Source organism: Myxine glutinosa, chromosome 9, assembly GCF_964187855.1.
Source record: "Myxine glutinosa chromosome 9, kmMyxGlut1.1, whole genome shotgun sequence".
In the NCBI taxonomy this organism is placed as follows: Eukaryota; Metazoa; Chordata; class Myxini; order Myxiniformes; family Myxinidae; genus Myxine; species Myxine glutinosa.
Window position 1 is genome coordinate 121,499,752 of NC_136269.1, and position 27,980 is coordinate 121,527,731.

The window sequence follows — 27,980 nt, forward strand, 5'->3', positions numbered from 1 at the left end:
TACTGGTGTAAAGGGGTTAAATAATGGGCTTTGGCATGGGATATTGTATAAAGTATAATAATTAACATCATTCATCCCTCACCTGAATGCATATATGTGTATATATACGACGTACGAAATACAATTTTTTATTGCTTTATAAAGTATTTGAATTTTATGCAAAGGGCGAAAAGGGGTTAATATTGTCATACAAAGGGTTAAAAGAGGCATTTAGCACTTGTAGATTAATTAAATCATTAAGATACCCTGGTTTGGTTTTCTTCCCTGCTTCAAAATCAACTTTGTAGCATTATTCTAAAAATATCCCAAAATCCCCATTTTTTACCATTTTCTCAAAATTTGTCTCTGAAACAGGAGGGGTTAACACCGTAACGCTAATATATTTGTAAAGTTTCTTGATATTAAAAACTTCCTATATAGTCCCTCTAAAATATGAGTCAGTTTTCTTTTTTAAATCTCTTTGCATTTTTGGATATTAACCCTTTTACTACAGGGGTACCCCCATTTTCACTTCCCCTTCAACTTCGTGACCTTGTGACCTCTGATGACGAAGCGTATAGTTACTCCCGTCGTTTACCCGCCCTTCTGTGAAATACCACCTATTTGTAGCCTGACCCCAGACCTTTCTAATGATATCCAAGACAATTAGTTTTATTAATAATAAATATTTTTTTAAAGCATTTTTATTTCACCTACCCCTAATTTTTGGCTCTAATCAAATCAGGACGCAAGTTCAGATTCGAGCCCATACCGTGAGTTCGCAAGAAGATCGTTCGAGTTAACAAGTCATTTCATGTGAGGAATGTATATTGTATATACCTACCCAAAAACATATAAGAAACTAGAACGCCACTCAGTAGAGTGCGTACTCCCACCGTGGGTTTAGTTGGAATAATACGTTTTGTTTTAACATCCCCTCTCCCCAAAACAATAAATGGAAAAGAAAGTAGACCCTAACTGTCAGAGAATTTATTTTGATATATCTCGGAATTAGAGGAGAAAAACATCATTTAAGAATAAGAATAAAAGCTTTAATGCAGTAAAACAGAAAAAATCTTTCCCAAAAAAATTCCTGGATCCGGAATAATATCCTGAGCTTCACCAAAAACTAATCAATTCTTCCTTATCCCAAGGGCAATCATCCCACCAACTTTCATCCAAATCCGTTCAGAACTTTTCCAGATATCTTGTTCACAAACACACGGACACACGAACATACACACACACGGACGGACACGATCGAATGCGTTACTCCTTGGCGGGAGTAATAAACTGAAAATCGCAGAGCTAGAGCCAGAATTATTTATTTGGTCTGGGAAACCATGTGAGGTATCTTCTTCTTCAGCCTCTCACATCCCTGGGTGAGTATGCGATCTTTTAAAAAAAAGTTGGAATTTTGCCAAATCTGTTTTATTCTTTTGTTAATATACCTCAGCCACTGACAAATCTGGAACTAAGTCTTTATAAGTTCATCAAATACTGACACCGTGAATGACATTCGCTGAGCTAAATGTTGATATCTCTTCTGAGGTAAAAAAAAAAAAAAACAGTTTTAAAGCATTATACGTATCAAACGATACATTTTATGAAACGGGGAAACCTAATACACACTTTGGTGGTTTAAAATGACAGAATATGTGTTTATTAGAGAAAAAAAAATGAACATTGAAGACGACGCTGCTAAAAAAAATACACCGCTCTAACGCATAACCACGAGTTTAAACTACATTTACAACAAATATGAAAACTATTTTTATATCACAATGTTAAATATAGAATATATACAATATATAGAAGATAATGTTTAAAAAAAATGAGCCCTATCTTCCAATGGTAAAAAAAATCCTTCAAAAAATTCCTGGATCGGGAATCATATTCTGAGCTTCACCAACAACTAACCAATTCTTCCTTATCCCAAGGGCAATCATCCCATCAACTTTCATCCAAATCCGTTCAGAACTTTTCCAGATATCTTGTTCACAAACACACGAACACACACACACACGGACACGAGTGAATACATTACTCCCTGGCGGGAGTAAAAAGTACATGGTTGACCACGTCCTTCAGAATTTTGGGTCGATGGCTCCCCTACTACGAACTCCCTCCCCCTTCCTCTTCATTTTCTCAATTTCTATTTAAATTTGCTGCTTGTCTCTGAGCTGCGTACGTAATAAATAGATGAACCCAATGAGGCCATTTCAGGTAATCCGTTTAAACGGTGGATTAATTAGAATAAGAGTGGTCTTTTCTTGGTTTTTATTCTTAGAAGCTCTATCTGAGCGACTATTAATTCAGATGTGTTGATAATAATACAATAATTAAAAACATGTGGTGACTCAAGGTAAGTAATCGTACGTATACGTACGAGTGTTGCAATTAAATAGATTTTCATTAAATGTTCAATTTTGTATATTCAACTAATAAAATGGTACAAGTCATAAGGTGAATCGTACGAAAAATAAACGTACGGAAACTCCGACGATCAATGACGTAATGATAAAACGCAAAACAGAGGAAGAAGAATATTTAATGAAGAAGAGGAAGAAGCATACATTATATTTCGTACTTCCGGCCGCCGGTTTGATTATATTTCTTCTGCTCGATGTAGACAAAGTCCAAAAGCGACTTAATGTACCAAAGTGTGTTCGTTCTCTCGGTTTTTGTCCGAGACCCGGAGGAATTAGGGGGAGAGTGAGGGACAAAAATCCATAAATCCGAGGATTTAAGGAAGGGTGCAGAGCAGACAGACCCCGGAGGTGTAGCCACGTCGACACGTCGACACATCGACACATCGACACTAGGCAGACCGAGCGGTCGATCCTCTCCGAGACGGACGGGCCTCGTCGGGCTCATCTTTTCAGAGATGGCCGCCTCTCTGCGGGTCGTGTTGTTGGGTCTAGTCCTGGTAGGAATCCCCAGGTCGAGCGGCGAGCACTTTAAGGTCGGAGATCCGGTGCCGGTGTACGTGAACAAGGTCGGCCCGTACCACAACCCGCACGAAACGTACCATTACTACTCGCTACCAGTGTGTCGACCCCAAAGCATCGAGCACAAGCGCCTGAGCCTGGGCGAGGTCCTGGACGGAGACCGAATGGCCTTGTCCACGTACGACATCAACTTTGCTAAAGACGTGGACTCCAAGGTGTTGTGCGAGTTGAGTCTGGAGCCGCAGGATGTCGATCGTCTCCGGAAAGCGGTCGAGGAGCTGTATTACTACGAGTTCGTGATGGACGATATCGCTCTACGGGGGTTCGTGGGATACCTGGAGGAGACGGGCTTCCTGCCGCACTCTCACAAACTCGGACTGTGGACTCACCTGCACTTCACCATCGAGTACAACGACAAACAAATCGTATTCGCCAATGTCAGCACCAAGGACGCGAAGGTACCATGTTCGATACCGCCCTCGGTTTATTGTCTGCGCTCACGTGTCTCCAACCCTCTGCTTCCTTCCCTCACGTGTCTCCAACCCTCTGCTTCCTTCCCTCAGGCTCATGTGTCTCCAACCCTCTGCTTCCTTCCCTCACGTGTCTCCAACCCTCTGCTTCCTTCCCTCACGTGTCTCCAACCCTCTGCTTCCTTCCCTCAGGCTCATGTGTCTCCAACCCTCTGCTTCCTTCCCTCACGTGTCTCCAACCCTCTGCTTCCTTCCCTCACGTGTCTCCAACCCTCTGCTTCCTTCCCTCACGTGTCTCCAACCCTCTGCTTCCTTCCCTCACGTGTCTCCAACCCTCTGCTTCCTTCCCTCACGTGTCTCCAACCCTCTGCTTCCTTCCCTCACGTGTCTCCAACCCTCTGCTTCCTTCCCTCACGTGTCTCCAACTGACTGCTTCCTTCCCTCACGTGTCTCCAACCCTCTGCTTCCTTCCCTCACGTGTCTCCAACCCTCTGCTTCCTTCCCTCACGTGTCTCCAACCCTCTGCTTCCTTCCCTCACGTGTCTCCAACTGACTGCTTCCTTCCCTCACGTGTCTCCAACCCTCTGCTTCCTTCCCTCAGGCTCATGTGTCTCCAACTGACTGCTTCCTTCCCTCACGTGTCTCCAACTGACTGCTTCCTTCCCTCACGTGTCTCCAACCCTCTGCTTCCTTCCCTCAGGCTCATGTGTCTCCAACTGACTGCTTCCTTCCCTCACGTGTCTCCAACTGACTGGTTCCTTCCCTAATGTGTCTCCAACTGACTGCTCCTTCCCTCATGTGTCTCCAACTGACTGCTTCCTTCCCTCACGTGTCTCCGACCCTCTGCTGCCTTACCTCACGTGTCTCCAACTCCCCCGCTTCCTTCCCTCACGTTTCTCCAACCCTCTACTTCCTTCCCTCATGTGTCTCCAACTGACTGCCCCTTCCCTCATGCGTCTCCAACTGACTGCTCCTTCCCTCATGTGTCTCCAACTGACTGCTTTCTTCCCTCACGTGTCTCCGAGCCTCTGCTGCCTTACCTCACGTGTCTCCAACCCTCTGCTTCCTTTCCTCATGTTTCTCCAACTCCCCACTTCCTTTCCTCACGTTTCTCCAACTCCCCACTTCCTTCCCTCCCCTGTCTCCGACTGACTGCTTCCTTCCCTCATGTCTCTCCAACTGACTGCTCCTTCCCTCACTTGTCTCCATCTCCATGCTTGCTTCTCTCACGTGTCTCCAACTCCATGCTTACTTCTCTCACGTGTCTCCAACTCACTGCTTACTTCCGTCGAGTATCTTCAACTCCCTGCTTCCTTCCCTCATGTCTCTCCAACTGACGGCTCCTTCCCTCACTTGTCTCCATCTCCATGCTTGCTTCTCTCACGTGTCTCCAACTCACTGCTTACTTCCGTCGAGTATCTTCAACTCCCTGCTTCCTTCCCTCATGTGTCTCAAACTGACTGCGTCCTTCCTTCACCTGTCTCCGACTGACTGCTTCCTTCCCTCACGTGTCTACGACCCTCTGCTTCCTTCCCTCACATGTCTCCGACCCTCTGCTTCCTTCCCTCACGTATCTCCAATCCTCTGCTTCCTTCCCTCGCGTGTCTCCAACCCTCTGCTTCCTTCCCTCACGTTTCTCCAACCCTCTGCTTCCTTCCCTCACGTTTCTCCAACTGACTGCTTCCTTCCCTCATCTGTCTCCAACTGACTGGTTCCTTCCCTCACGTGTCTCCAACCCTCTGCTTCCTTCCCTCACCTGTCTCCAACTGACTGCTTCCTTCCCTCACCTGTCTCCAACTGACTGGTTCCTTCCCTAATGTGTCTCTGACTGACTGCTTCCTTCCCTCACGTGTCTCCAACTGACTGGTTCCTTCCCTAATGTGTCTCTGACTGACTGCTTCCTTCCCTCACGTGTCTCAAACTGACTCCTTCCTTCACCTGTCTCCAACTGACTGGTTCCTTCCCTAATGTGTCTCCAACTGACTGGTTCCTTCCCTAATGTGTCTCCAACTGACTGGTTCCTTCCCTAATGTGTCTCCGACTGAATGCTTCCTTCCCTCACGTGTCTCAAACTGACTGCTTCCTTCCCTAACGTGTCTCAAACTGACTGCTTCCTTCCCTCACCTGTCTCCAACTCCATGCTTACTTCTCTCACGTGTCTCCAACTCCATGCTTACTTCTCTCACGTGTCTCCAACTCAATGCTTACTTCTCTCACGTGTCTCCAACTCCATGCTTACTTCTCATGTGTCTCCAACTCCCTGTTGCCTTCCCTCACTTGTCTCCCATTCCCTGCTTCCTTCCCTCGTGTGTCTCCGAGAGAGTTGTGTGGTTCGTGAAAAGTTAGGGATTTCGGGTTGGTGTTTAGCATCACGAGTTACAGGTAGTGGCCAACCTGAGTGGGAAATCTTGTAATAGCAAGGTCTTTTGGGAGGAGTCCAAGAAGGAGTAGATGAAGTGAAGAAACAACTAGAAGCATTAAGGGATTATAAGTCCCTGGGATCAGATAGAAATGGGGCCATGGGTCCTGAAGCTCACCTGGATCAGGAGCACTAGTCAATGATGTCATCAAATATCGCAATTTTGTTTTTGCCCAGAATCTGGTCATGTGATTGGTTGAATGGAAGCCCTCTCAATGCAGATGCTGACAATGATACCTGTTTACAGGTCATGCTTTTGCAGGTTGGAGGTTATGTTTTTGTCTGAATGCATGGCTGTGCTGCTGATGCTACGCCCCTATAGGTTACGGCAGGAATTGTTAGCATTTTAGGCCTGGTTTCAACCCATTATTGAGCGCAGATTTTGATGCGGTCAATACACCTTCGTTAGGCATCAAATATGAAGCTTGTGGCCAGGTTTAATCAAAATTGTGTGTTTGGTTCAAGCAATAATGACTGAAGTGTTTACTAGACACACTCACTCACTGACTTACCTACGGAGACTGCTCGCTCGTATAAGCTCACCGGACTAAAGTCCAGGTGACCTAATAATACATCCGAGGGTATTGATGTAGGTGGCTGAGCAGGTAAGCGAGATGTTAAAGGATATCTTTAATGTCTTGTTGGATTCATGACAGGTACCGGAGGATTGGAGAGAAGAAAATTTAACATCGTTATTTAATAAAGGATGAAATGAATGAATGAATGAATGATCATTTTAAGGCCATTTTCCCTGCTAGAGCGGGCTTAGCCTTGCGGGCCCCATAACAATCATGGTTCCCTGTTTGAGGCAATGTTTTTATGGCCGGATGCCCTTCCTGACGCCAACCCTAAGTCGCCTCTTACGATGTGCAGGGATACGGTGTACCTATTCTAAATCAGGGTACACACCAATATCATTCATCCCAGCAAGTTGGTACTCAATTTGATAAAGGATCCAGAGAAGAATTGGGGAACTTACTATAGACTTATTAGTGTGACTTCAGTTGTGGGGAAGGTGTTGGAGGCATTCATTAGGAACCAGATGAGGAACCATTTATATACATACAAACTAATGAAAGGTAGTCGGCATGGGATTACCAAAGGGACGTCTTGTTTAACAAATCTATTCGGGTTCTATGAAGCAGTTTCTGATTGGGTGGATGACGGAAGTGTGTGTGCGTGTGTGTGCGCGCGCGTGTGTGTGTGTGTGCGTGTGTGTGTGTGTGTGTGTGTGTGTGTGTGTGTGTGTGTGTGTGTGTGTGTGTGTGTGTGTGTGTGTGCGTGCGTGCGTGCGTGTGCGTGCGCGCGCGCGCGTGTGTGCGCGCGCCTCGACTTTCAGAAGGCATTTGATAAGGCTTCACAGAGGCGATTGTTGTCATAGGGGGATATATTTTTTAAATCAAAAGAGGTGGTTTAACTAGCGGTCGACCGATATAGCTTTTTCAAGGGCCCATACCGATATTTAGAGAGCATGGGCCGATGACCGATTATATTGCCAATATATTTATCTGATTAACCAAATTAATAATACGAATGACTGCACTGTGGTCATAATCCGTGACAAAAATCCAGTAACGGAGCAATTTGGAAACTCGCATTTAAAGCACTCTTAAAAGATGAGCAGTGTGATTGAGAAACACATATTTAATGCGCTATTAAAAAATTAACTCGACACCTCTCACCCATGATGGCCTCCAACATGGTTATATCAGCACGAGCTGATTCGTCACACAGTTACGAATTGTTAAATCCCAATATGGGGCCTTTCAAAAATTGGTATGCTATTTTTTTTTTTTTAGGGATCCATGCACCATGCGTGCTGATAGGCTTGATTAAACCTTACTAATAATTTTTATTTGATATTGATTCGATATTTTCGGGGTACCTCCATCGTGAGTAACACCCGACCCAAACAAAGCCAATGGAAATCTGATGCAACAAACCCGGCCAGTGTATAATCTGCATAAACCTATAGGCCTGATGTCTTTGGCCCACCAGAAAAAAAAGAATGGCAGAGTTCTGACCGTTTTAATGCAGGGGTCCATCAGTCGGAGAGTGGTTAACGCAAGGAATGGTCTTCTCAGAAAGGTAGTAGTGGTGGAGGAGGGGGTGGATAAGGTTAAATGGGATTTGGATCGGTACGTAGATGAATTGGATATATAGGGCATAGGGGTATGGGAATATTGTTGTGCGTGCATGGTAGGTAGCTTGTGTGTGGACGGGTGACGATACTGGGGTTGGTGCAGCCCAAGCATAATGCGCCGAATGGCTAACTCTTGCACCGACAAACTTTGTGTGAAGTATGATGCAGTAGCGATCACATATGTACCGAATCAGCTCTTTAACCAACTGACATTTTGTTTTATATTCTCAAAGTTGATTTCAATTTCTTCTTCATTTTGCCTCTCGTACCCAAAGCCCCTCAGCTTGGACGACGTCTCTGACAAGCTCATGGTTAAACACCTCTATAGTGTGAAATGGCATCTCAGCCCACTCACCTTTGAGCAGCGTGGCGAGCGCCTTCGAGACCAGGCGTTTTTTCCTAAGACCCTGGAGATCCATTGGTTGTCAGTGATCAACTCCATTGTGTTGGTGTTTCTGCTCACGGGCTTTGTGATAATAATCCTCATGCGGGTCCTCAAGAATGATTTCGCCAGGTGAGAAAGGGTCCTTTTGTTCCCCTTTGTTGGTACTTTCTCTTTCAACACCCCACCCCCTCGCACTTACTACAGCTAACAAACCTTTGAAGTGCTATTGAGGCAAAATAATAATGCATCGCCTCCTTTCTCTCTACCAGGTACAATCTGGACGACGAAGTGACTGACGAGTTTGACCAAGGTGACAATGGTTGGAAGATAATCCACACAGACGTGTTCCGCTTCCCATCCCATTGCAGCATTCTCAGTGCCCTCTTGGGTGTGGGGGCACAGTTTCTCACCCTCACCATCGGTGAGTTGCACCTGTTTTCCAAAATCTTTGCAATCATCTGTTGCCCATCCATAAATCTGATAAACTTGTTTGTGTAAACTTTAGGGCTGGTCGGTATTGGTATTTTTTGTGTAAAACTGCTTATCAAAATGCATTTGTTAAGATTTTTTCATGATTATCAAAATGAATAGCCATTTGTAATGTCAACCAATATATAGGGTGTTGCAAAATAAATGATACTTTTTTTCCCCCCAGATTGTATTGACCACATGTTGCAAAATAAATGATACTTTTCCCCCCAGATTGTATTGACCACATGTCCGCGATTTTTTAATTCAAATTTTGCGTGCGTCATGACGTGTCGCGCACTTTGCCTGCGTGTTGTCTCCGTCATATTTGTGACTAAGGTTCGTGTCTTTGCTGAAATCTTTTAAAAGTCGACTTCAAATTGTTTCTGAAGCTTATGGTGGACATATTGACGCGTATTAAACGTGAGTTTTTAATTTTTGAATGAAATAAAGCCTTTGGTTGGATTTTCATCCGATTGAAACTTCATTTCATCTTTGGGGAAAAAAAGTATCATTTATTTTGCAACACCCCTTATAAAGGCGAATGAGACGATGTTTGACTGTTTGTTTGTGACGCTACTCCTCTGAGTTCCCAAGGTTAATTGCGACAAATCTTTATAGGATCAATTTTTTCCCCACGATGCACCTTACTTTTTTTTGTATACAAAGTCTAGTCATGTCAGAGCAACACATAAAACACAAGGACACAAACAGAAAACGCATAAAACGTCTAATGAAAGGAGGGGGAGAGAGAGGGAAGCACATCAACAGTAGAGAACGGTCATCGGTAAATCTGTGGAAGGGAGAGGGGTGGTGGTGGGGGAGGGAAAAATGCAACACAAATGGGCACTACTAGGAGTTTCAGGAAAGAAAAACGGAGTTTGTAAAAGGTGGATTTGGGGTGGATTAACGGGGGTAGAAAAGATCACGGTTTTGGATGGGGGAAGATAAGGGATGCTGGTGAACAGCTGCTTTGAAGACCTGAAGGGTGGAGTGGGATTGAAAAGAGTGAGGGAGTTTGTTCCAGAGGCGGGAGAAAAGAGGAATGAAAGAGTGAAGGTGAGCAGAGAGTCTTGATTTTGGCAGTTTCACCAGAAGAGGGTTGCAGGCAGATCTTGTGCGACCTGAAGGAGTACTTGGGGGACAGAGCTGGGGGAGCAAGGCTGGAGAGGAGTCGGTAGAAGACAGAAAGACCACCGACCTGCCTGCTGTGAGTGAGTGAAAGGCTCTCGGAGTCGGCTACATCGTGGGAGCTTCCAATGATTCTAAAAGCCTTGGTTTCTAGTGTGAAGCCGAGCTAAGTGTGAGGCAGGAGCACCAGCCCAGAGGGGAGAGCAGTACTCCATCAAGCTGCGGATGAAAGCCTTGTATGTGGTGAGAATCTCAGTTGTGCCAAGAAATGACCACACAATGGAGGATGCCCAGTCGGCGACTGGCTTGGGGTTTTAGTCATTTTCTCACAATTTATAACTTGTAGCTACACGAGCCTCCACCTGTCGCCATCTCCGAGGGTAGATCCATATATACAATGCTTCAGAAAAGGCGAATTTTATTTTTGTATTTCAACCCAGATACATATATAATTGGTGAGAGGGTGTGCTCCGATCATCAAATATGGTATCAATTGTGGAAAAATAACTGTTAATTGAAAGGTAAGATCGGAGAAGGAGTCACGTGACGTCTCAAAATGCACTAATCAATAATTATTCAGAAACCGATAATGATACAAACGATCTATACATTGATTTAAAGGAAATTTTACTGCTCGTATAACGACAAAACTCAAGAGTGAAAGAAGTTTATAGAAAAAAAGGTTGCCACTATAGCTTACTTCTCCAAATATACACCCTGTGAAAGTTTTACAAAAAAGCGATTTTGATGATCCGTATACCTACATCTACATGGGTGTTTCGAGAGTGCGTTCCGATTGTCTGAGGACAAAATCAAATGTCTCATTTAATTAAGTCGTGATGATTTCATGTGATCGGGATAATTGGTGTGTTTTTAACTAAGGCCGTTATAAGTTCCCATCGGCTGTAGTTTGAAAATTACAAGTCGTGCAGATTAAACCAATTCATTAGATTTAAGCCAGATCAGCCACACATTCAACAATGCAAGTCAGAAGAGTGGGAAAAATGAGGTTTGGAGTTGTTTCGGCACACGTGAGGCAGTGGCTTACATCTGTCTTCATGTTTTTCACTTCGTCACTTCGTCACTTCACTTGCTCAACTATATGTGGGCTGCTTTAGAGTTGGAACACCAAACAATTTATATATTCTGGCCCTTGATGGAAAATATTCAACATTGTCTACTCAAAAGGGCTAACCCCTGCTATAGCAGGGAAAATGGCCTTAAAAGGCATGTTGTTGTTTGTTGTATTGTCTACTCAAAAGCATTACAATAAAATGTTCAATTTTGTTTATTTCTGTTCAATATTTTGCAGCTTGATAAATAAAATGTTTGTCTCTACTTGTGCGCTTAATGGAGGTAGTTCAAGGGATGGACATTAGATGCCTGTAACGCTGGGTACCGTTGTGGGAGGAGGGAGAGGGGAGGGAAAGGGTGGAGGTGGGAGGAGAGAGGTGGGGGGGGAGAAGGTGGAGGAGAGAGGTGGGGGGGGGGGGGGGAGAGAGGTGGAGGAGAGGGGAGAGAAGGAGAGAGGGGGAGGAAAAGGTGGAGGAGAGAGGAGGATGAGGAAAAAGTGAGAGGTGGGAGGAAAAAGGTGAGGTGGGAGGAAAAAAGGTGAGGTGGGAGGAAAAAAGGTGAGGTGGGAGGAAAAAAGGTGAGGTGGGAGGAAAAAGGTGAGGTGGGAGGAAAAAGGTGAGGTGGGAGGAAAAAGGTGAGGTGGGAGGAAAAAGGTGAGGTGGGAGGAAAAAGGTGAGGTGGGAGGAAAAAGGTGAGGTGGGAGGAAAAAGGTGAGGTGGGAGGAAAAAAGGTGAGGTGGGAGGAAAAAAGGTGAGGTGGGAGGAAAAAAGGTGAGGTGGGAGGAAAAAAGGTGAGGTGGGAGGGAAAAAGGTGAGGTGGGAGGGAAAAAGGTGAGGTGGGAGGGAAAAAGGTGAGGTGGGAGGGAAAAAGGTGAGGTGGGAGGGAAAAAGGCGAGGTGGGAGGGGAAAAGGCGAGGTGGGAGGGGAAAAGGCGAGGTGGGAGGGAAAAAGGCGAGGTGGGAGGGGAAAAGGCGAGGTGGGAGGGGAAAAGGCGAGGTGGGAGGGGAAAAGGCGAGGTGGGAGGGGAAAAGGCGAGGTGGGAGGGGAAAAGGCGAGGTGGGAGGGGAAAAGGCGGGGGTGGGAGGGAAAAAGGCGGGGGGGGCGGGAGGGAAAAAGGCGGGGGGCGGGAGGGAAAAAGGCGGGGGGCGGGAGGGAAAAAGGCGGGGGGCGGGAGGGAAAAAGGCGGGGGGCGGGAGGGAAAAAGGCGGGGGGCGGGAGGGGAAAAGGCGGGGGGGCGGAGGGGAAAAGGCGGGGGCGGGAGGGGAAAAGGCGGGGGGCGGGAGGGGAAAAGGCGGGGGGCGGGAGGGGAAAAGGCGGGGGGCGGGAGGGGAAAAGGCGGGGGGGCGGGAGGGGAAAAGGTGGGGGGGCGGGAGGGGAAGAGGCGGGAGGGGAAGAGGCGGGAGGGGAAGAGGCGGGAGGCGGGAGGGGAAGAGGCGGGAGGGGAAGAGGCGGGAGGGGAAGAGGCGGGAGGGGAAGAGGCGGGAGGGGAAGAGGCGGGAGGGGCGAGAGGCGGGAGGGGAAGGGGCGAGAGGCGGGGAGGGGAAGAGGCGAGAGGCGGGAGGGGAAGAGGCGGGAGGCGGGAGGGGAAGAGGCGGGAGGGGAAGAGGCGGGAGGGGAAGAGGCGGGAGGGGAAGAGGCGGGAGGGGAAGAGGCGGGAGGGGAAGAGGCGAGAGGCGGGAGGGGGAAGAGGCGGGAGGGGGAGAGGCGGGAGGGGAAGAGGCGAGAGGGCGGGAGGGGGAAGAGGCGAGAGGCGGGAGGGGAAGAGGCGAGAGGCGAGAGGCGGGAGGGGAAGAGGCGAGAGGCGGGAGGGGAAGAGGCGAGAGGCGGGAGGGGAAGAGGGCGGGAGGGGGAGAGGCGGGAGGGGGAGAGGCGAGAGGCGGGAGGGGAAGAGGCGAGAGGCGGGAGGGGAAGAGGCGAGAGGCGGGAGGGGAAGAGGCGAGAGGCGGGAGGGGAAGAGGCGAGAGGCGGGAGGGGAAGAGGCGGGAGGGGAAGAGGCGAGAGGCGGGAGGGGAAGAGGCAAGAGGCGAGAGGCGGGAGGGAAGAGGCGGGAGGGGAAGAGGCGAGAGGCGGGAGGGGAAGAGGCGAGAGCGGGAGGGGAAGAGGCGAGAGGCGGGAGGGGAAGAGGCGGGAGGGGAAGAGGCGGGAGGGGAAGAGGCGAGAGGCGGGAGGGGAAGAGGCGGGAGGGGGAGAGGCGGGAGGGGAAGAGGCGAGAGGCGGGAGGGGAAGAGGCGAGAGGCGGGAGGGGAAGAGGCGAGAGGCGGGAGGGGAAGAGGCGAGAGGCGGGAGGGGAAGAGGCGAGGGGAAGAGGTGAGAGGGAATGGGAGGAGAGAGGGGGAGGGAAAGGGTTGAGGAGAGAGAAGAGGTGGGATTTCAGATGTAGGGGAGATAGGGTGGGAGGAGGCAGGGAAAAAGGTGAGAGGTGGGACGTGGCATTGCCAGGCAATGCTGGGTACCTTTGCTAGTCTCTTATATAGTGGAGGGAAAGTGTATATCTATCTATAATTCCACTAATGTGTGTGTGTGTGTGTGTGTGTGTGTGTGTGTGTGTGTGTGTGTGTGTGTGTGTGTGTGTGTGTGTGTGTGTGTGTGTGTGTGTGTGTGTGTGTGTGTGTGTGTGTGTGTGTGTGTGTGTGTGTGTGTGTGTGTGTGTGTGTGTGTGTGTGTGTGTGTGTGTGTGTGTGTGTGTGTGTGTGTGTGTGTGTGTGTGTTTGTTTGTCTGTGACCGCTGTTTCTCGACAACCACGGGTCCGATATACTTGCAACTTGCCAGGTATATTGCTGGGGACCCGAGGATGTGCCTTTTCAAGGTTTGAAATTAATCGGACAAGTAGTTACCGAGCTATGTCCAAAAAACGATTCAACCAATCAGAGAGCAGCGAGCTATCACGTGTGCCGAACGTGGCGAACAGACTCTGCCTCGGACGGCACATTTGAGAGCGTATTCATTTATTTCACGTTGGCAAACTATGTTGGCGTTAAACTATGTTTTAAAACTAATTAAAACTAATTTGCGATTCATCGTAACTGCGATTTGCGACCTTCCGGACAGTGAAGACTTCACTTCCGGCAGCCAATCACAGAACGCGTTGTTGCGAGCCGAGCCGAGCGCGTGCGCCATTACGGTTCGTAATTCGATTTCTTCCGGAGAAAATAAAAATTTCTCTTTCTTATGCGCATTATTTCTCCCAATTCAGTCAGAGCGAAGGGCGGAAGCGAAGAGCGTTGTTTTTTTTGTTTACGGGCGTACGGGCGGGGTAGAGCGTACGGGTAGCGTTTTTTTTTTTTTTTGGCAAGGAACGGGCACCCACGTACGGGCATGCCCTAGTCTATCTATAATTCCAGTAATGTGTGTGTGTGTGTGTGTGTGTGTGTGTGTGTGTGTGTGTGTGTGTGTGTGTGTGTGTGTGTGTGTGTGTGTGTGTGTGTGTGTGTGTGTGTGTGTGTGTGTGTGTGTGTGTGTGTGTGTGTGTATGTCTGTGTGTTTGTCTGTGACCGCTGTTTCTCGACAACCACGGGTCCGATATACTTGAAACTTGCCAGGTATATTGCTGGGGACCCGAGGATGTGCCTTTTCAAGGTTTCATATTAATCGGACAAGTAGTTACCGAGCTATGTCCAAAAAACGATTCAACCAATCAGAGAGCAGCGAGCTATCACGTGTGCCGAACGTGCCGAACAGACTCTGCCTCGGACGGCACATTTGAGAGCGTATTCATTTATTTCACGTTGGCAAACTATGTTGGCGTTAAACTATGTTTTAAAACTAATTAAAACTAATTTGCGATTCTTTCGCTTTCCTGCGCGTTTGTGCACGCTATGGCGATTTCTTTACCAAACTCCGCAAGCCGTTCGCTTTGGACCAAACCATTTCATGTAAATAGAGGGGGGGGGGGGGGATTGTCACCGTACTCGCAAGCCGTTCGCTTTGGACCAAACCATTTCATGTAAATAGAGGGGGGGGGGATTGTCACCGTACTCGCAAGCCGTTCGCTTTGGACCAAACCATTTCATGTAAATAGAGGGGGGGGGGGATTGTCACCGTACTCGCAAGCCGTTCGCTTTGGACCAAACCATTTCATATAAATAGAGGGGGGGGATATAATTTTAGATATATATATAGTACGGGCATGCCCTAGTATCTTCAAACAGAGCATAACATGATCTTTCACTGGCCATGACTCAATCATGTAACTGGGAGTGAGGAAGTGAGGCTGAGCCAACGAGTAGTTTCGCTGCACCGTATTGTTAAAAATAAATTACGGGAGAAGCTCGGGCCCCTCAATTGACCCTGGGGCCGCGACCCCCTTGCCCCAACCCCTCCCTCCCCCACCCTCTTCCCCCACCTCATTGGCCCCAATACCACCCACCATCAGTCCCAATCAATCAAATGCAATCACAGTCCCATTGGCTTCTATACAATCAGTAGTGTTGACAATAATAGCCGCTTGGCCTACCGAGTTGTAGGTCATGGATGTAGCAAAAGATGATTTGCCTCACTGAATAAATCATGCAAATCAAGCTCATAACTGCTGAATACAGATCATCTATCTATAATTCCATTAATCTCTGTGTGTATGTGTGTATGTGTGTTTGTATGTGTGTATGTTTGTCTGTGACCGCTGTTTCTCGACAACTACCGGTCCGATATACTTTAAACTTGCCAGGTATATTGCTGGGGACCCGAGGATGTGCCTTTTCAAGGTTTCATATTAATCGGAGAAGTAGTTACCGAGCTATGGCGATTTCTTTACCAAACACTGCAAGCCGTTCGCTTTGGACCAAACCATTGCATGTAAATAGAGGGGGGGGGTTCTGTGGTCGTTGCGAATGGACCAAACCATTCATGTAAATAGAGGGGGGGGGGGGGTTCTGTGGTCGTTACTGCCACGTGGTTTCAAAGTTTTTTTTTGTTGTTGTTTGCACGCATGTTTTTTTGCACCCACGTACGGGCACGCCCTAGGATGTTTACACACACACACCCCTACACAAATTTTTTTTTTTTTTTTTTTTTTGGCAAGGAACGGGCACCCACGTACGGGCACGTCCTAGCTTATATATAGTACGGGCATGCCCTAGTCTATCTATAATTCCAGCAATCTCTGTGTGTGTGTGTGTGTGTGTCTGTGTGTGTGTTTGTTTGTTTGTCTGTGACCGCTGTTTCTCGACAACCACGGGTCCGATATACTTTAAACTTGCCAGGTATATTGCTGGGGACCCGAGGATGTGCCTTTTCAAGGTTTCATATTAATCGGACAAGTAGTTACCGAGCTATGTCCAAAAAACGATTCAACCAATCAGAGAGCAGCGAGCTATCACGTGTGCCGAACGTGCCGAACAGACTCTGCCTCGGATGGCACATTTGAGAGCGTATTCATTTATTTCACGTTGGCAAACTATGTTGGCGTTAAACTATGTTTTAAAACTAATTAAAACTAATTTGCAATTCTTTCGCTTTCCTGCGCGTTTGTGCACGCTATGGCGATTTCTTTACCAAACTCCGCAAGCCGTTCGCTTTGGACCAAACCATTTCATGTAAATAGAGGGGGAGGGATTGTCACCGTACTCGCAAGCCGTTCGCTTTGGACCAAACCATTTCATGTAAATAGAGGGGGGGGATTGTCACCGTACTCGCAAGCCGTTCGCTTTGGACCAAACCATTTCATGTAAATAGAGGGGGGGGGGGGGGGGGGGGATATAATTTTAGATATATATATAGTACGGGCATGCCCTAGTCTATCTATAATTCCAGTAATCTCTGTGTGTGTGTTTGTCTGTGTGTATGTCTGTGTGTCTGTGACCGCTGTTTCTCGACAACCACGGGTCCGATATACTTTAAACTTGCCAGGTATATTGCTGGGGACCTGAGGATGTGCCTTTTCAAGGTTTCATATTAATCGGAGAAGTAGTTACCGAGCTATGTCCAAAAAACGATTCAACCAATCAGAGAGCAGCGAGCTATCACGTGTGCCGAACGTGCCGAACAGACTCTGCCTCGGACGGCACATTTGAGAGCGTATTCATTTATTTCACGTTGGCAAACTATGTTGGCGTTAAACTATGTTTTAAAACTAATTAAAACTAATTTGCGATTCATCGTAACTGCGATATGCGACCTTCCGGACAGTCAAATGAGGACGTCACTTCCGGACTTACGGATAGTCATAGTGACGACGTGAACGTGGCGAGCAGATGCTGTAAGGTACGATCGATTGTAGTACACGTTTATAATAACTCTGCCGATACAGGCCCGATTAACTGCAGCGCCATCCGAGCTGCGGCGTCGGGACGATACATTCATTGTACGGTCACATCACGCACTTACGGGCACGCCCATGGGCCCATGGGCACGCCCATGCATGCATGGGCGAAGACATTTTTTTTTTTTTTTTTTGGCAAGGAACGGGCACCCACGTACGGGCACGTCCTAGTCATATAAATTATGATTAATCACTACTCACTTGTGCAAGCTTAGACAGCGTTATTTTACCCCTGTGTGATCCTTTGTGCAGCTAATCACAAAACATGCACCCCACCGTTGCTTCGCGACTTCCTGCATGGCATAATCATCATACATACTCCAAGAAGGCCGCCAGAAACTCTGTGCTAAACACCGTCGTGTCCATTCCATTGTCTATATACTGTATACATATATATATTTCCATGACTCAAACCATGGCCGAGAGCCAGATTGCCAGATTGCCTCATTGTTGAAAAGAAAACCTTGTACTAGCATGTGCCAATGATGCAATGATGCAATCATTGTGCTGCAGGTACTTATTACAACGTTTAAAAAAGTTATTTGCACTAGTCCTTGGCCTTCGTGTCCATTCAAAATCTCATGATTCCAAAGAATGTTCCTGCCATCTTCCTTTTTGAGCACCGGGTTCGATCAAACCACAGATAAACTTCTCACCGTTTCATTAAATCCAAATCGACATCGCACTTTGAGATTTACAGCAAATCGGCCAAGGTGACCAAATTGCTCGAATGTTTCCATTTTTTTTCCTTTTTTTCCCATTTTCTCCCATTTTCTTAATCTCTGGTTCTCGTACGTGGTTTCCCTCGTCCGATAGCTCCATTGTCGTTTTCCCAAGGCAGGGCTACGCACAGAGATCGCTGTGGCTGCGTTTTGGCACAGCAATCCGATATGCCGAGCAGTGATTGTTTTCATTGCCTTTGACCTCCGGTCGGTTCATTTTGCCTGGATATTGATTGCTCGACTTCTCCTTCGAGCATTGCATATTAGTGCTGTGTTTGTAGGTTACGTTGTTCGACGGAGAGCCCTTGTTTGACGCGTTTGCGCAAAACTTTATGAAAGTCCAATCGCCGGGGAATCAAAGTCCTGTATATATAGTAATCTTTAAAATCCAGCGACCATTATGTAGTGAAACACAACATGCATTTTAAGGCCATTTTCCCTGCTAGAGCGGGGGTTAGCCTTGCGGTCCCCATGACAATCTTCTCCATTTTGCCCTATTTTCTGCATCTCTCCTTGTTAACCCCCTTGCCCGCATTTCTTCTTCCATCATCTTTAGCCAAGTCTTTCTCGGTCTTCCCCGTCCTCTACTTCCTTCTACATTAATTTCCATCACTCTTCTCAACCAGTCACTTTCATCCTTCCTCAACACATGACCAAACCATCTCAACCTGTTCCTCTTCACAGCATCAATCACAGGCAATATTCCCATCATCTTTCGCAATTCATAATTTGTCTTCCTCTCTCTCAACGATACTCCGCACATCCATCGAACCATTCGCATTTCCACCCTTTCCAGCCTTCGTTGCTGCTCTACGTTCATTACCCATGTCTCGCTCCCATAAATCATAACACTTCTCACACATGCAGCATACACCTTTCCCTTCAGCTTCAGCGACACTCCCCTCCTCATCAGCACGCCACTCAGTTCCCGAAACTTCTTCCATGCACATCTCACTCGAGCAACCGTTGCCGAGTCTGATCCACCTTCTCCATTCAGCATGTCTCCGTGGTAGCAAAATGTTTTCACACCTTCCAGCTTCACGCCGTCTCCAAGATCCAACTCAACATTTTCTCCATCTGCAGCTCCCTCTGTGCACACCTTACATTTGAATGTAACTGCCACACTGGTAAATGACCCTCTCAGACCACTACATTTTTGATGAACCCACTCAGCGCACATTGTACATTGAATGGAGTTCACTCCGACACCCTTCCTGCACACGGCACACGGCCACTTCCCAGTTCTTTCCACCTCAGCACATGCTTTACCACTTGCCATCACCTTTGTCTTTCCGATATTCACCTTCAGACCTTCTGTCTCCATACATTCCTTCCACTTGTTCATCTTTTCCTTCAGTCCATCCATACTTTCCGCAATCAACACCAGATCATCTGCATACAACAACTCCCACGGTAAACCCTCCTTTACGTTCTGAGCCAGCACCTCCATCACAGCTACAAATAGTAGTGGACTTCGTACCGACCCCTGATGCACTCCCACCTTCACCTCAAACTCACCACTGTTCCCGTCCTTCGTCCTTACAGCTGTGCGCGCTCTTTTGTACATTGCCATCACTACTCTGATCAACCATTCCTCCACTCCTAACTTCCTCAATGCCCATGTCAATACTTTGCGTGGAACCCTATCGAATGCTTTCTCCAGATCAACAAACCCAAGAAACAACTTCTTCCTCTTCTCCATGTACTTCTCCTGCAACTGCCTCACAATGAAAAGCGTGTCTGTCGTTCCTCTTCCTGGCATAAATCCAAACTGCATTTCGTCGGTCTTCACTTTCTTCCTTATCCTCCTCTCCAACACCCTTTCCAATACCTTCATTCCATGCTCCAATAACTTTATCGCTTGGTACGAGCCACACTCCAGAGGGTCACCTTTCCCCTTGTATAGAGGGACGAGGGTACTCGGTTCCCAATCCACTGGAATGCGGCCTTCTTTCACCACCAGGTTACAGATCTCTGTCATTCTCTTCACACCCCAACTTCCTGCTGCCTTCAACATATCTCCCACAACTCCCGTCGGCCCTCCCGCTTTTCCACTCTTCATTGCTTTTTTCGCTTCCTCAACTTCCTTCTCAGTTATCTTCTCTGCCGGTCCTAAAACTGGGTTACTCTCTATGTTGCCATCCCATTCATTCTCTGTATTCAACAGCATTTCCATATATCTTTTCCATCTTCCTTTAATTACATCTGGGTCGACAACGATTTGTCCCACTTCATCCTTCAAGCAACTCACCCCCATCACATCACACCTCTCTTTCGCTATCTGCTTTGCAATCCTGAATACTGCTTTCTGACCCTCTTCCGAATCCAAGCGTTCTCCGAACATTTTCCTACATGCCTCCTGCGCCTTTGCTACCTCTTTCTTTGCAGCCTTCCTGGCTGCCTTATAACTTTCATGCTCTGCTGTTTCTGCTCCCGTACCCTTCGACTTCTGCCACTCCTTGAACTTCTTCCTCTTCTCGTCAATCTTCTTTCCAACTTCATCATCCCACCACCATGTTTCCGAGTGCCGCGGTGGTCCTTTTGTCCATCCACATACCTCACCAACGGCTCCCAACAGACTAGCTTTCATTGACATCCAAACACTTTCAAGCTCAACCACATCATCCTCTACCCTACTCAGCCTCTCTTTTAATGCCTCCCTTACTGTCACCTCTTTCAACCTCCACACCTTCATTCTCGGTTGGTACTTCACCCGCCGTGCTCTCCTCGCACCTTTCACCCTTATGTCGCAGACAACCAAGTGGTGCTGTGAAACAGCCTCCTCCCCCGGGATCACCTTTGTGTCCCGGAGGTGCCCCCTATCTCGCCTACGCACCATCGGGTAGTCAACGGTTGTCGTCGACCCACCTGACGTGTATGTAACAAGTTTATTATCCTCTTTCTGGAACTGAGTATTACAAATCAACACATCAGCTCCATCAGCAAACTCCAAAATCCTTTCACCTTCTCCATTTCTCACACCATATCTGTAACCCCCATGAACTCCCTCAAAACCATCCATACTCCTTCCCACATGTCCATTCATCACTCTTCGTAATTTTCTTTGGATTCTCTTCGCACGGTGTCATCAGCTTCACCAAGAGGAATATTTTGGAGAAGTATCGCCGTTCTATCATCATGTCGCATCATCATATCGAGGACGATAACTATGTCAAGGCCTTTCTCATAAAATGTCTCAACGAAAGCTTCATCCTAATTTGTTGGGAATAACTCTATGTGGTAGTGCTCCTGTATTCATCTGCGATTCCAATTGCAGTTCGGCATCTTTTATTCCCTACTTATTTTTCCCTCATCTCTCCAAACTGCCCAGAGCGACTAGTGGTGACACTTGAAGAATGAAAAATATATTGCCTTGAACCACACGCAGGGAATTCATTTTGTTTGTGTATCGTGTATTTACAGTTTTTGTAAATTACGTATAATTTGTGTATCGATATGTATCACGTATCATTTGTGTGTACCCCGGTTAGAATAGATACACCATATCCCTGCGCATCGTAAGAGGCGACCAAGAGTTGGCGTCAGGAAGGGCATCCGGCCTTAAAAACATTGCCTCAAACAGGGAACCATGATTGTCATGGGGCCCGCAAGGCTAACCCCCGCTCTAGCGGGGAAAATGGCCTTAAAACGATCATCCATCATTCATATTCATTCATTCATCGCCAGAGGAAAGCTGCTTGATGTTTGCATTCCTTCAGACTGTTTACGCTTCTCCTTCATCCATGTTTTTATTTGTTTGCTTGTTCTTTTGATGCACCTGCTGCAGAAGAGCAAACTTTGTTTTTCTTCCCTCCATTATTATTTCTGAGCTGCAATTTCTAGCGAAGCTTTTGTTATGCTTGCGCACAGTTTCATCCGACACGCTTGAACAAGGGTGTTCATTAATGTCCTGAGATATTGAGTTCGCCTGTGCTTCTTTAGCTTGAGCTAGCGAGAAAGTCACCTTTTATGATCCATTACAAATCTCTACCAAGTGGTAAAGATCCGAAGCGAAACAGCAAGGAAATAAATGCAAACAAATTGGCATTCCAGACTTGTGTGTGCCCTAACCACTGGGCAAGTAGCATACTAAGTGCTGCCTCCACCCGTAGCAATGGCCATAATGGGGCACAAACCTGTAGCATCGCAAGTGTGCGTGCTGGTATTGCCACGTTGATGGGGGTGCTCGTTAATGCGGCCCCACTAAGCCAAAGCTTCACAGACGGTTGGCTTCTCACAGATTTGGAGGCAAACGCGCTGTCTAGTGGAGATGAGCAATCTTATTCCATGCGGGACTGAATCCCATTCCAGTTTTCAAATTTTTTGTCCCAATTTACAACGCCAGGGATTCATCGATGATGCCGAAACAAGTGGCGTGCGGGATGCGGTAAGGAGAGCAGGCGCGCACAGCTTATGGAATAATTAATAAAAATATGGGCACGAGACAAAAAATAACAGATCTTGTGCATTCAGACAGATTATGAATGACTAATTATAAATAAATTAATCCTTGTATGGGTTTGAGCACTGTATGGTGCCAATGGATCTGCTTCCAGATACGAATGCGTCTATTTGATTGTGTTTGAATCACAAATTGTTAAAGTAAAGTTTGTTTACAATCAGGGGGTGTTAATTTTATTTTGACAAGGCAATGGACTTGTAATGGCACAGCGGTCGGCCAATCGGGAAAAAATCCTGATATGTGGCTATCCTATAGGGTGCATTAATAATGACCACTATGGGAGCGGCCAGCAGTTGTTCTCCTCATTTTCCCTTTGTAAGGGGTGAGGTCCGATGCCACCAAGCCCTGCCTTGACCACGATCCTCTTTCACTTCCCCCTGTCCTCAACCAACTCTCTCCACTCACCAAACGCACCCACCTTACTGATCTACCTCTTCACACAATCCTCCCATCTCAACCATGGTCGACACTTCTTTTCCTCCTACCTTGTTCCCTCAACCTATCCGCTCTTTGCCATTCCCTATTCCTCCATCCGCACCAATTGTCCAGTCCATTTCAGCCGGCATTTCACCAATCTTCCTGTCAAGCTCGTCTTCACACCAATCTCCTGCCTCAGTTCATCCATCCTCCTTCTATCCACTCTCTTCATTCCTACAATCCTCCTGACCCAGTTGTCTCGCAAACCCACAGCCTCTGTTGTTGTCTCTCTGTTAGTGCCACCATTTCCAGACCGTAAAGATAGGCCGGCATTACACACGACATCAAAACCTTTCCTTTCAATCTCCATGAAATATTTTGTCTGCCATACACCCTCCACCCACCTCCATGCATTTGTACCCACCTGAATCATCCTCCTCACCTCTGCCTCTGACTTACCATCCCTGGTCACTGTTCCACCCAGACACTCAAACCTATCTCCTTCTCTGATCCCCTTCCCCTCTAACCTGATATTCATTTACTTTCTCTGCTGCCCGACCCACATCGTCTTCATCTTCTCCACACTCATTTTCAGCCCATGTTTCTCAAATGCCTCCTTCCACTCCTTCGGTACTTCCTGTATCTCCCGTCCACTCTCCACCGCAACAATCAGATTGTCCACATACAATATCATCCCCAGAATATCTTTCATGTTTAACTTCCTCCTTACCAGCTCCAGCACTATGATCAACAGAAGTGGGCTGAGGGTGCTTCGCTGCCTCAAACCGATGTTCACATTAACTTTCTCCAACATCCCAGGACCAACCAAAACTCTTCCTTTCGTTCCCTTGGACATTCCTTCCACAAACCTCACTTGTCCCTCCAACACTGCCATCCATATCAGTGCCGCCATCACCATCTCTCTCAGGACAGTGTAGTAGGCCTTCTCCAGATCCACAAATCCCAATGCCATTTCACCTTGCACCTTCAACCTTTTCTCCACCAGCTGTATCAGGGCGAACATCCCATCTATCGTTCTCCTACCCTTTCTAAACCCCCTGCTGCTCTTCTCCAATCTCCTTCTCCACACTCTTCATTGTCCTGTCAGTAACCCTCTCCAGCACCTTCATGACATGACTAAGGAGTGTAATGCCGCCGTACGTCCCCGCATCTTGAACACCCCCTTTACCCTTCCATATCGGCACAATTAACCCTGTCCCTACTCCTCTGGAATTGACCCATCTCTCATACATGCATTTAATAACCTCTTCTGCCACTCCAATTTATCATCTCTCTACACACCTCATCAATGCCTGGCGCGCTTTCCGATTTTATCCTCGTCGATGCCATCTGCATTTCGTCTTCCATGATTTCCAACAACTCCACCTTCCCCTCCACATAACTCGGTGGCTCCAGCTCACTGTTTTCTTTCCCAGTTCTCAACAGCTGTTTGAAATATCCTTCACACACCTTCAATTCTGCGCCCCTCTCTGTTGCCAGCCTCCCGCCTCCATCCTTAATCACCACCCACCCCCCTTCATGTCCTTGCTATCTTTGTCCCTGTCACGAGCCAATTCATAGATAATCTTCCTCCCATCATCCTCTTCCAACTTGTTGTACACATCATCTCCAGTGGGTGATTTTGTTATCTTTATGATTATTAATACCATAGCAGAGTGCCCACCCAACAAGCGATCTTATTCCAGGTGTGCAACACGTTCTTCTGACCCATCCCGTTATGTGGGAGGTGTAACCGCAACAGACCGCTGCTTCGATCGCTCCCGAAAATAAAATTAACTCAGGTTGTCTATATGAAGCAAAAACATGCGTACTGCTTTTGTGCATATGTAATACATCGTGGTTATATACAGTAGCTCAGATAATTCCAATAGCACCGCCCTACCACCCACAGGGAGAAAATGACATGATGGGCGAATTTTTTTTTTCTTCTAAATTTGATGAAACTAGCAAAACTAGCAAAACTAGCCCTACGGGCAGGGCTTCATTTGGGAAGCCCAAATGAAAAGGCAAAATATCAGAAATTGAAGGCTTTTTTTTATTTTAAACGATTCATAAAAACATCCGTTGAATCATATCACACGCAAATCATCAAAATCTAAACAGCATCTTTAGAATTTCAATAAAAGCCACATCACTGTTCATATCGGTAAATATTATTCCATCGTGTTTCAAATCGTGATCGATACACTATGATCGTGATGATCGTGATCGTGATCGTGATCGTCATCGTGAATTGTGATCGATAATCGTGTTCACAATCGCTATGTCGTATGTACTCCCGATACGTGTACCAAAGTCCCGATACGTGTAACTGTACCAAATCAGCAGTTAAAAGGATTTTGAGCTGATAGCTGTTACGGCCTTGGCAAGATCGATGGAGACAGCGATCTGTTAGTGTATTCACCGCCCAAATAGCTATGTGGAATTCATTCATTAGAGATTAAACGGCGTTTGAACTTTGGCCGAGGTCATTATTTACTTTTAATGATGTTTATATTGGTTTTGGGTCGTCCTTTGCGCATATCTTGTGGGATTGTAAGTTGGAGAGACGGCCGTGATGGTGGGGAGGGGGTTGGAATTCTCTCAAGCAGGGATTCAACCCGTGTCCTTATAAAAGGTCTTTGTCCGAGGTCACTGAGTTCGATCGGTGCAGCTGTGTAGCGATCGGTGCAGCCGTTTGTGCGGCACCCGGGAAAACAACATCGTCACAATGAAAACATCATCACGATGAAAACATCGTCACAATGAACGTTATGCGAACACGAATGTTATGCGGGAGTCCAAACCTGAGAATGCTGGAGACCAAAGCTGAAATTGGGAAAACGAAATAGCCTATTTTACTCCTGGAGATCCCAGGATTACCCACCCAAAATATCGTTGCGATCGGATCAACAGTTTTTACGGTACCTACGGATGGACGGACGGACATTTGGTGAATTATAGCAAGATAATACAAAACGTGTGCATGCACATTGCACAACCTCGGGTTTCCCTCATTAATCCCTGAAAGTTTCAACTTCCGAGGTCAAATCCTCTCGGAGGAGGAGATGAAACCTACAACATACATACAGTATGCCATACATACAACATACGTTCCCTTCATTATATATAGATACAGGTGTATTCTATTGTATTTATTTATTTTATTTTTAACATCAGAGCACAAGAATTCTGTTTTTACAGATTTGTACATCTCATGTTGCGCCACATTATTGATTTTTCTTGGTTTGGTTCCCTGTACACAAGGCTGACATGTTTGTGTTCGAAGTGTTTTTTGTTTTTTTTGTTGTTCAGGTTAGAAATTCATTTTGGGTTGTATGGCTATGGGGAAACCAAAACTGTTTGTGTTGCACACCCGGCATGATGTGGCGTCAAGATCGGTGTGATCGGAAAAACTTCCCATAATGTAATTGTGTAACAGGTACGTCTATCTGTGTCGCCTCCATCACCCTCAGGCATTATAATCATGGCCTTGTTTGGCTTGTTTAGCGTAGGACATCACGGTGCCATCAACACAGCCGCGGTGCTTCTGTATGCTTTGACGTGCTGCATCGCAGGCTACGTCTCCAGCAGCTTTTTCCGTCAGCTCAATGGTAGCAGCTGGGTCTGGAATATCATCCTGACTACCTGCATCTTCTCAGGTGGGTATTTACATTCTTGCAGAAATGTTGGCTTTGGGTAACAAAGAATGTATACCTATGTTATATGAGGCTCACGAGCTGTTATATAGGAGCTCAGACACGAGCTGGATTACCGTGTTTAGGCAAGTACGCTGGATCGGCTTTAGTTAAAACTGGTTTTGTTTGTTTGACCCGCTGTTGTGCTTACGTTGCACAGCTATGAACTCTAATCGGTTGCAGGTAAGTGATCCTCTTTTAACGCACTTTGGAGTACGTGTGCACAGCTTATTTCTTCTGTCCTTCCAAAATTAATCTAAAGCTTGATCTGTTCTATGTACCCAGATGTTGACCGCACAAGCTGCCTCTTAATAATATAAATAAATGCAATGCGGGGTAGATGAATGAATGAATGAATGAATGAATGTAGGGGGGGGGGGGGGGGGGTAACTATTTTTTTGCATGTCTGTTGAGCGGTGTATGGGTACAGTGGGAGGTTAACGCTGGTATGCCTAATGTTTGATACAAAACATACTGGTTATGATACAACAACAACAACATGCATTTTAAGGCCATTTTCCCTGCTCGGGCGGGGGTTAGCCTTGCGGTCCCCATGACAATCTTCTCCATTTTGCCCTATTTTCTGCATCTCTCCTTGTTAACCCCCTTGCCCGCATTTCTTCTTCCACCATCTTTGGCCAAGTCTTTCTCGGTCTTCCCCGTCTTCTACTTCCTTCTACATTCATTTCCATCACTCTTCTCAACCAGTCACTTTCATCCTTCCTCAACACATGACCAAACCATCTCAACCTGTTCCTCTTCACAGCATCAATCACAGGCTCTATTCCCATCATCTTTTGCAATTCATCATTTGTCTTCCTCTCTCTCAACGATACTCCGCACATCCACCGAACCATTCGCATTTCCACCCTTCGTTGCTGCTCTACGTTCATTACCCATGTCTCACTCCCATGAGTCATAACACTTCTCACACATGCAGCATACACCTTTCCCTTCAGCTTCAACGACACTCCCCTCATCAGCACGCCACCCAGTTCCCGAAACTTCTTCCATGCACATCTCACTCTTGCAACCGTTGCCGAGTCTGACCCACCTTCTCCATTCACCATGTCTCCGAGGTAGCAAAATGTTTTCACACCTTCCAGCTTCACGCCGTCTCCAAGATCGAACTCAACATTTCCTCCATCTGCAGCTCCCTCTGTGCACACCTTACATTTGAATGTAGCTGCCACACTGGTTAATGACCCTCTCAGACCACTACATTTTTGATGAACCGACTCAGCGCACATTGTACATTGAATGGAGTTCACTCCGACACCCTTCCTGCACACAGCACATGGCCACTTCCCAGTTCTTTCCACCTCACCACATGCTTTACCACTTGCCATCACCTTCGTCTTTCCTATACTGTATTCACCTTCAGACCTTTTGTCTCCATACATTC

At 46.9% G+C, this 27,980-nt stretch overlaps 1 protein-coding gene across 1 annotated transcript in view; it reads left to right on the top strand.

Annotated features, from left to right (window-relative positions):
• Nucleotides 1–2,513: 2,513 nt before the first annotated feature.
• The window catches only part of TM9SF1 (transmembrane 9 superfamily member 1), a 38,141-nt gene continuing 12,674 nt past the window's right edge, over nt 2,514–27,980 (top strand). Inside the window, exons 1-4 of the mRNA XM_068128311.2 lie at nt 2,514–3,388; nt 8,238–8,476; nt 8,617–8,768; nt 26,354–26,539. Of these exons, the coding sequence (XP_067984412.2) occupies nt 2,867–3,388; nt 8,238–8,476; nt 8,617–8,768; nt 26,354–26,539 (1,099 nt within the window). The 5' untranslated portion in view covers nt 2,514–2,866. The remainder of the gene's footprint in view (nt 3,389–8,237; nt 8,477–8,616; nt 8,769–26,353; nt 26,540–27,980) is intronic.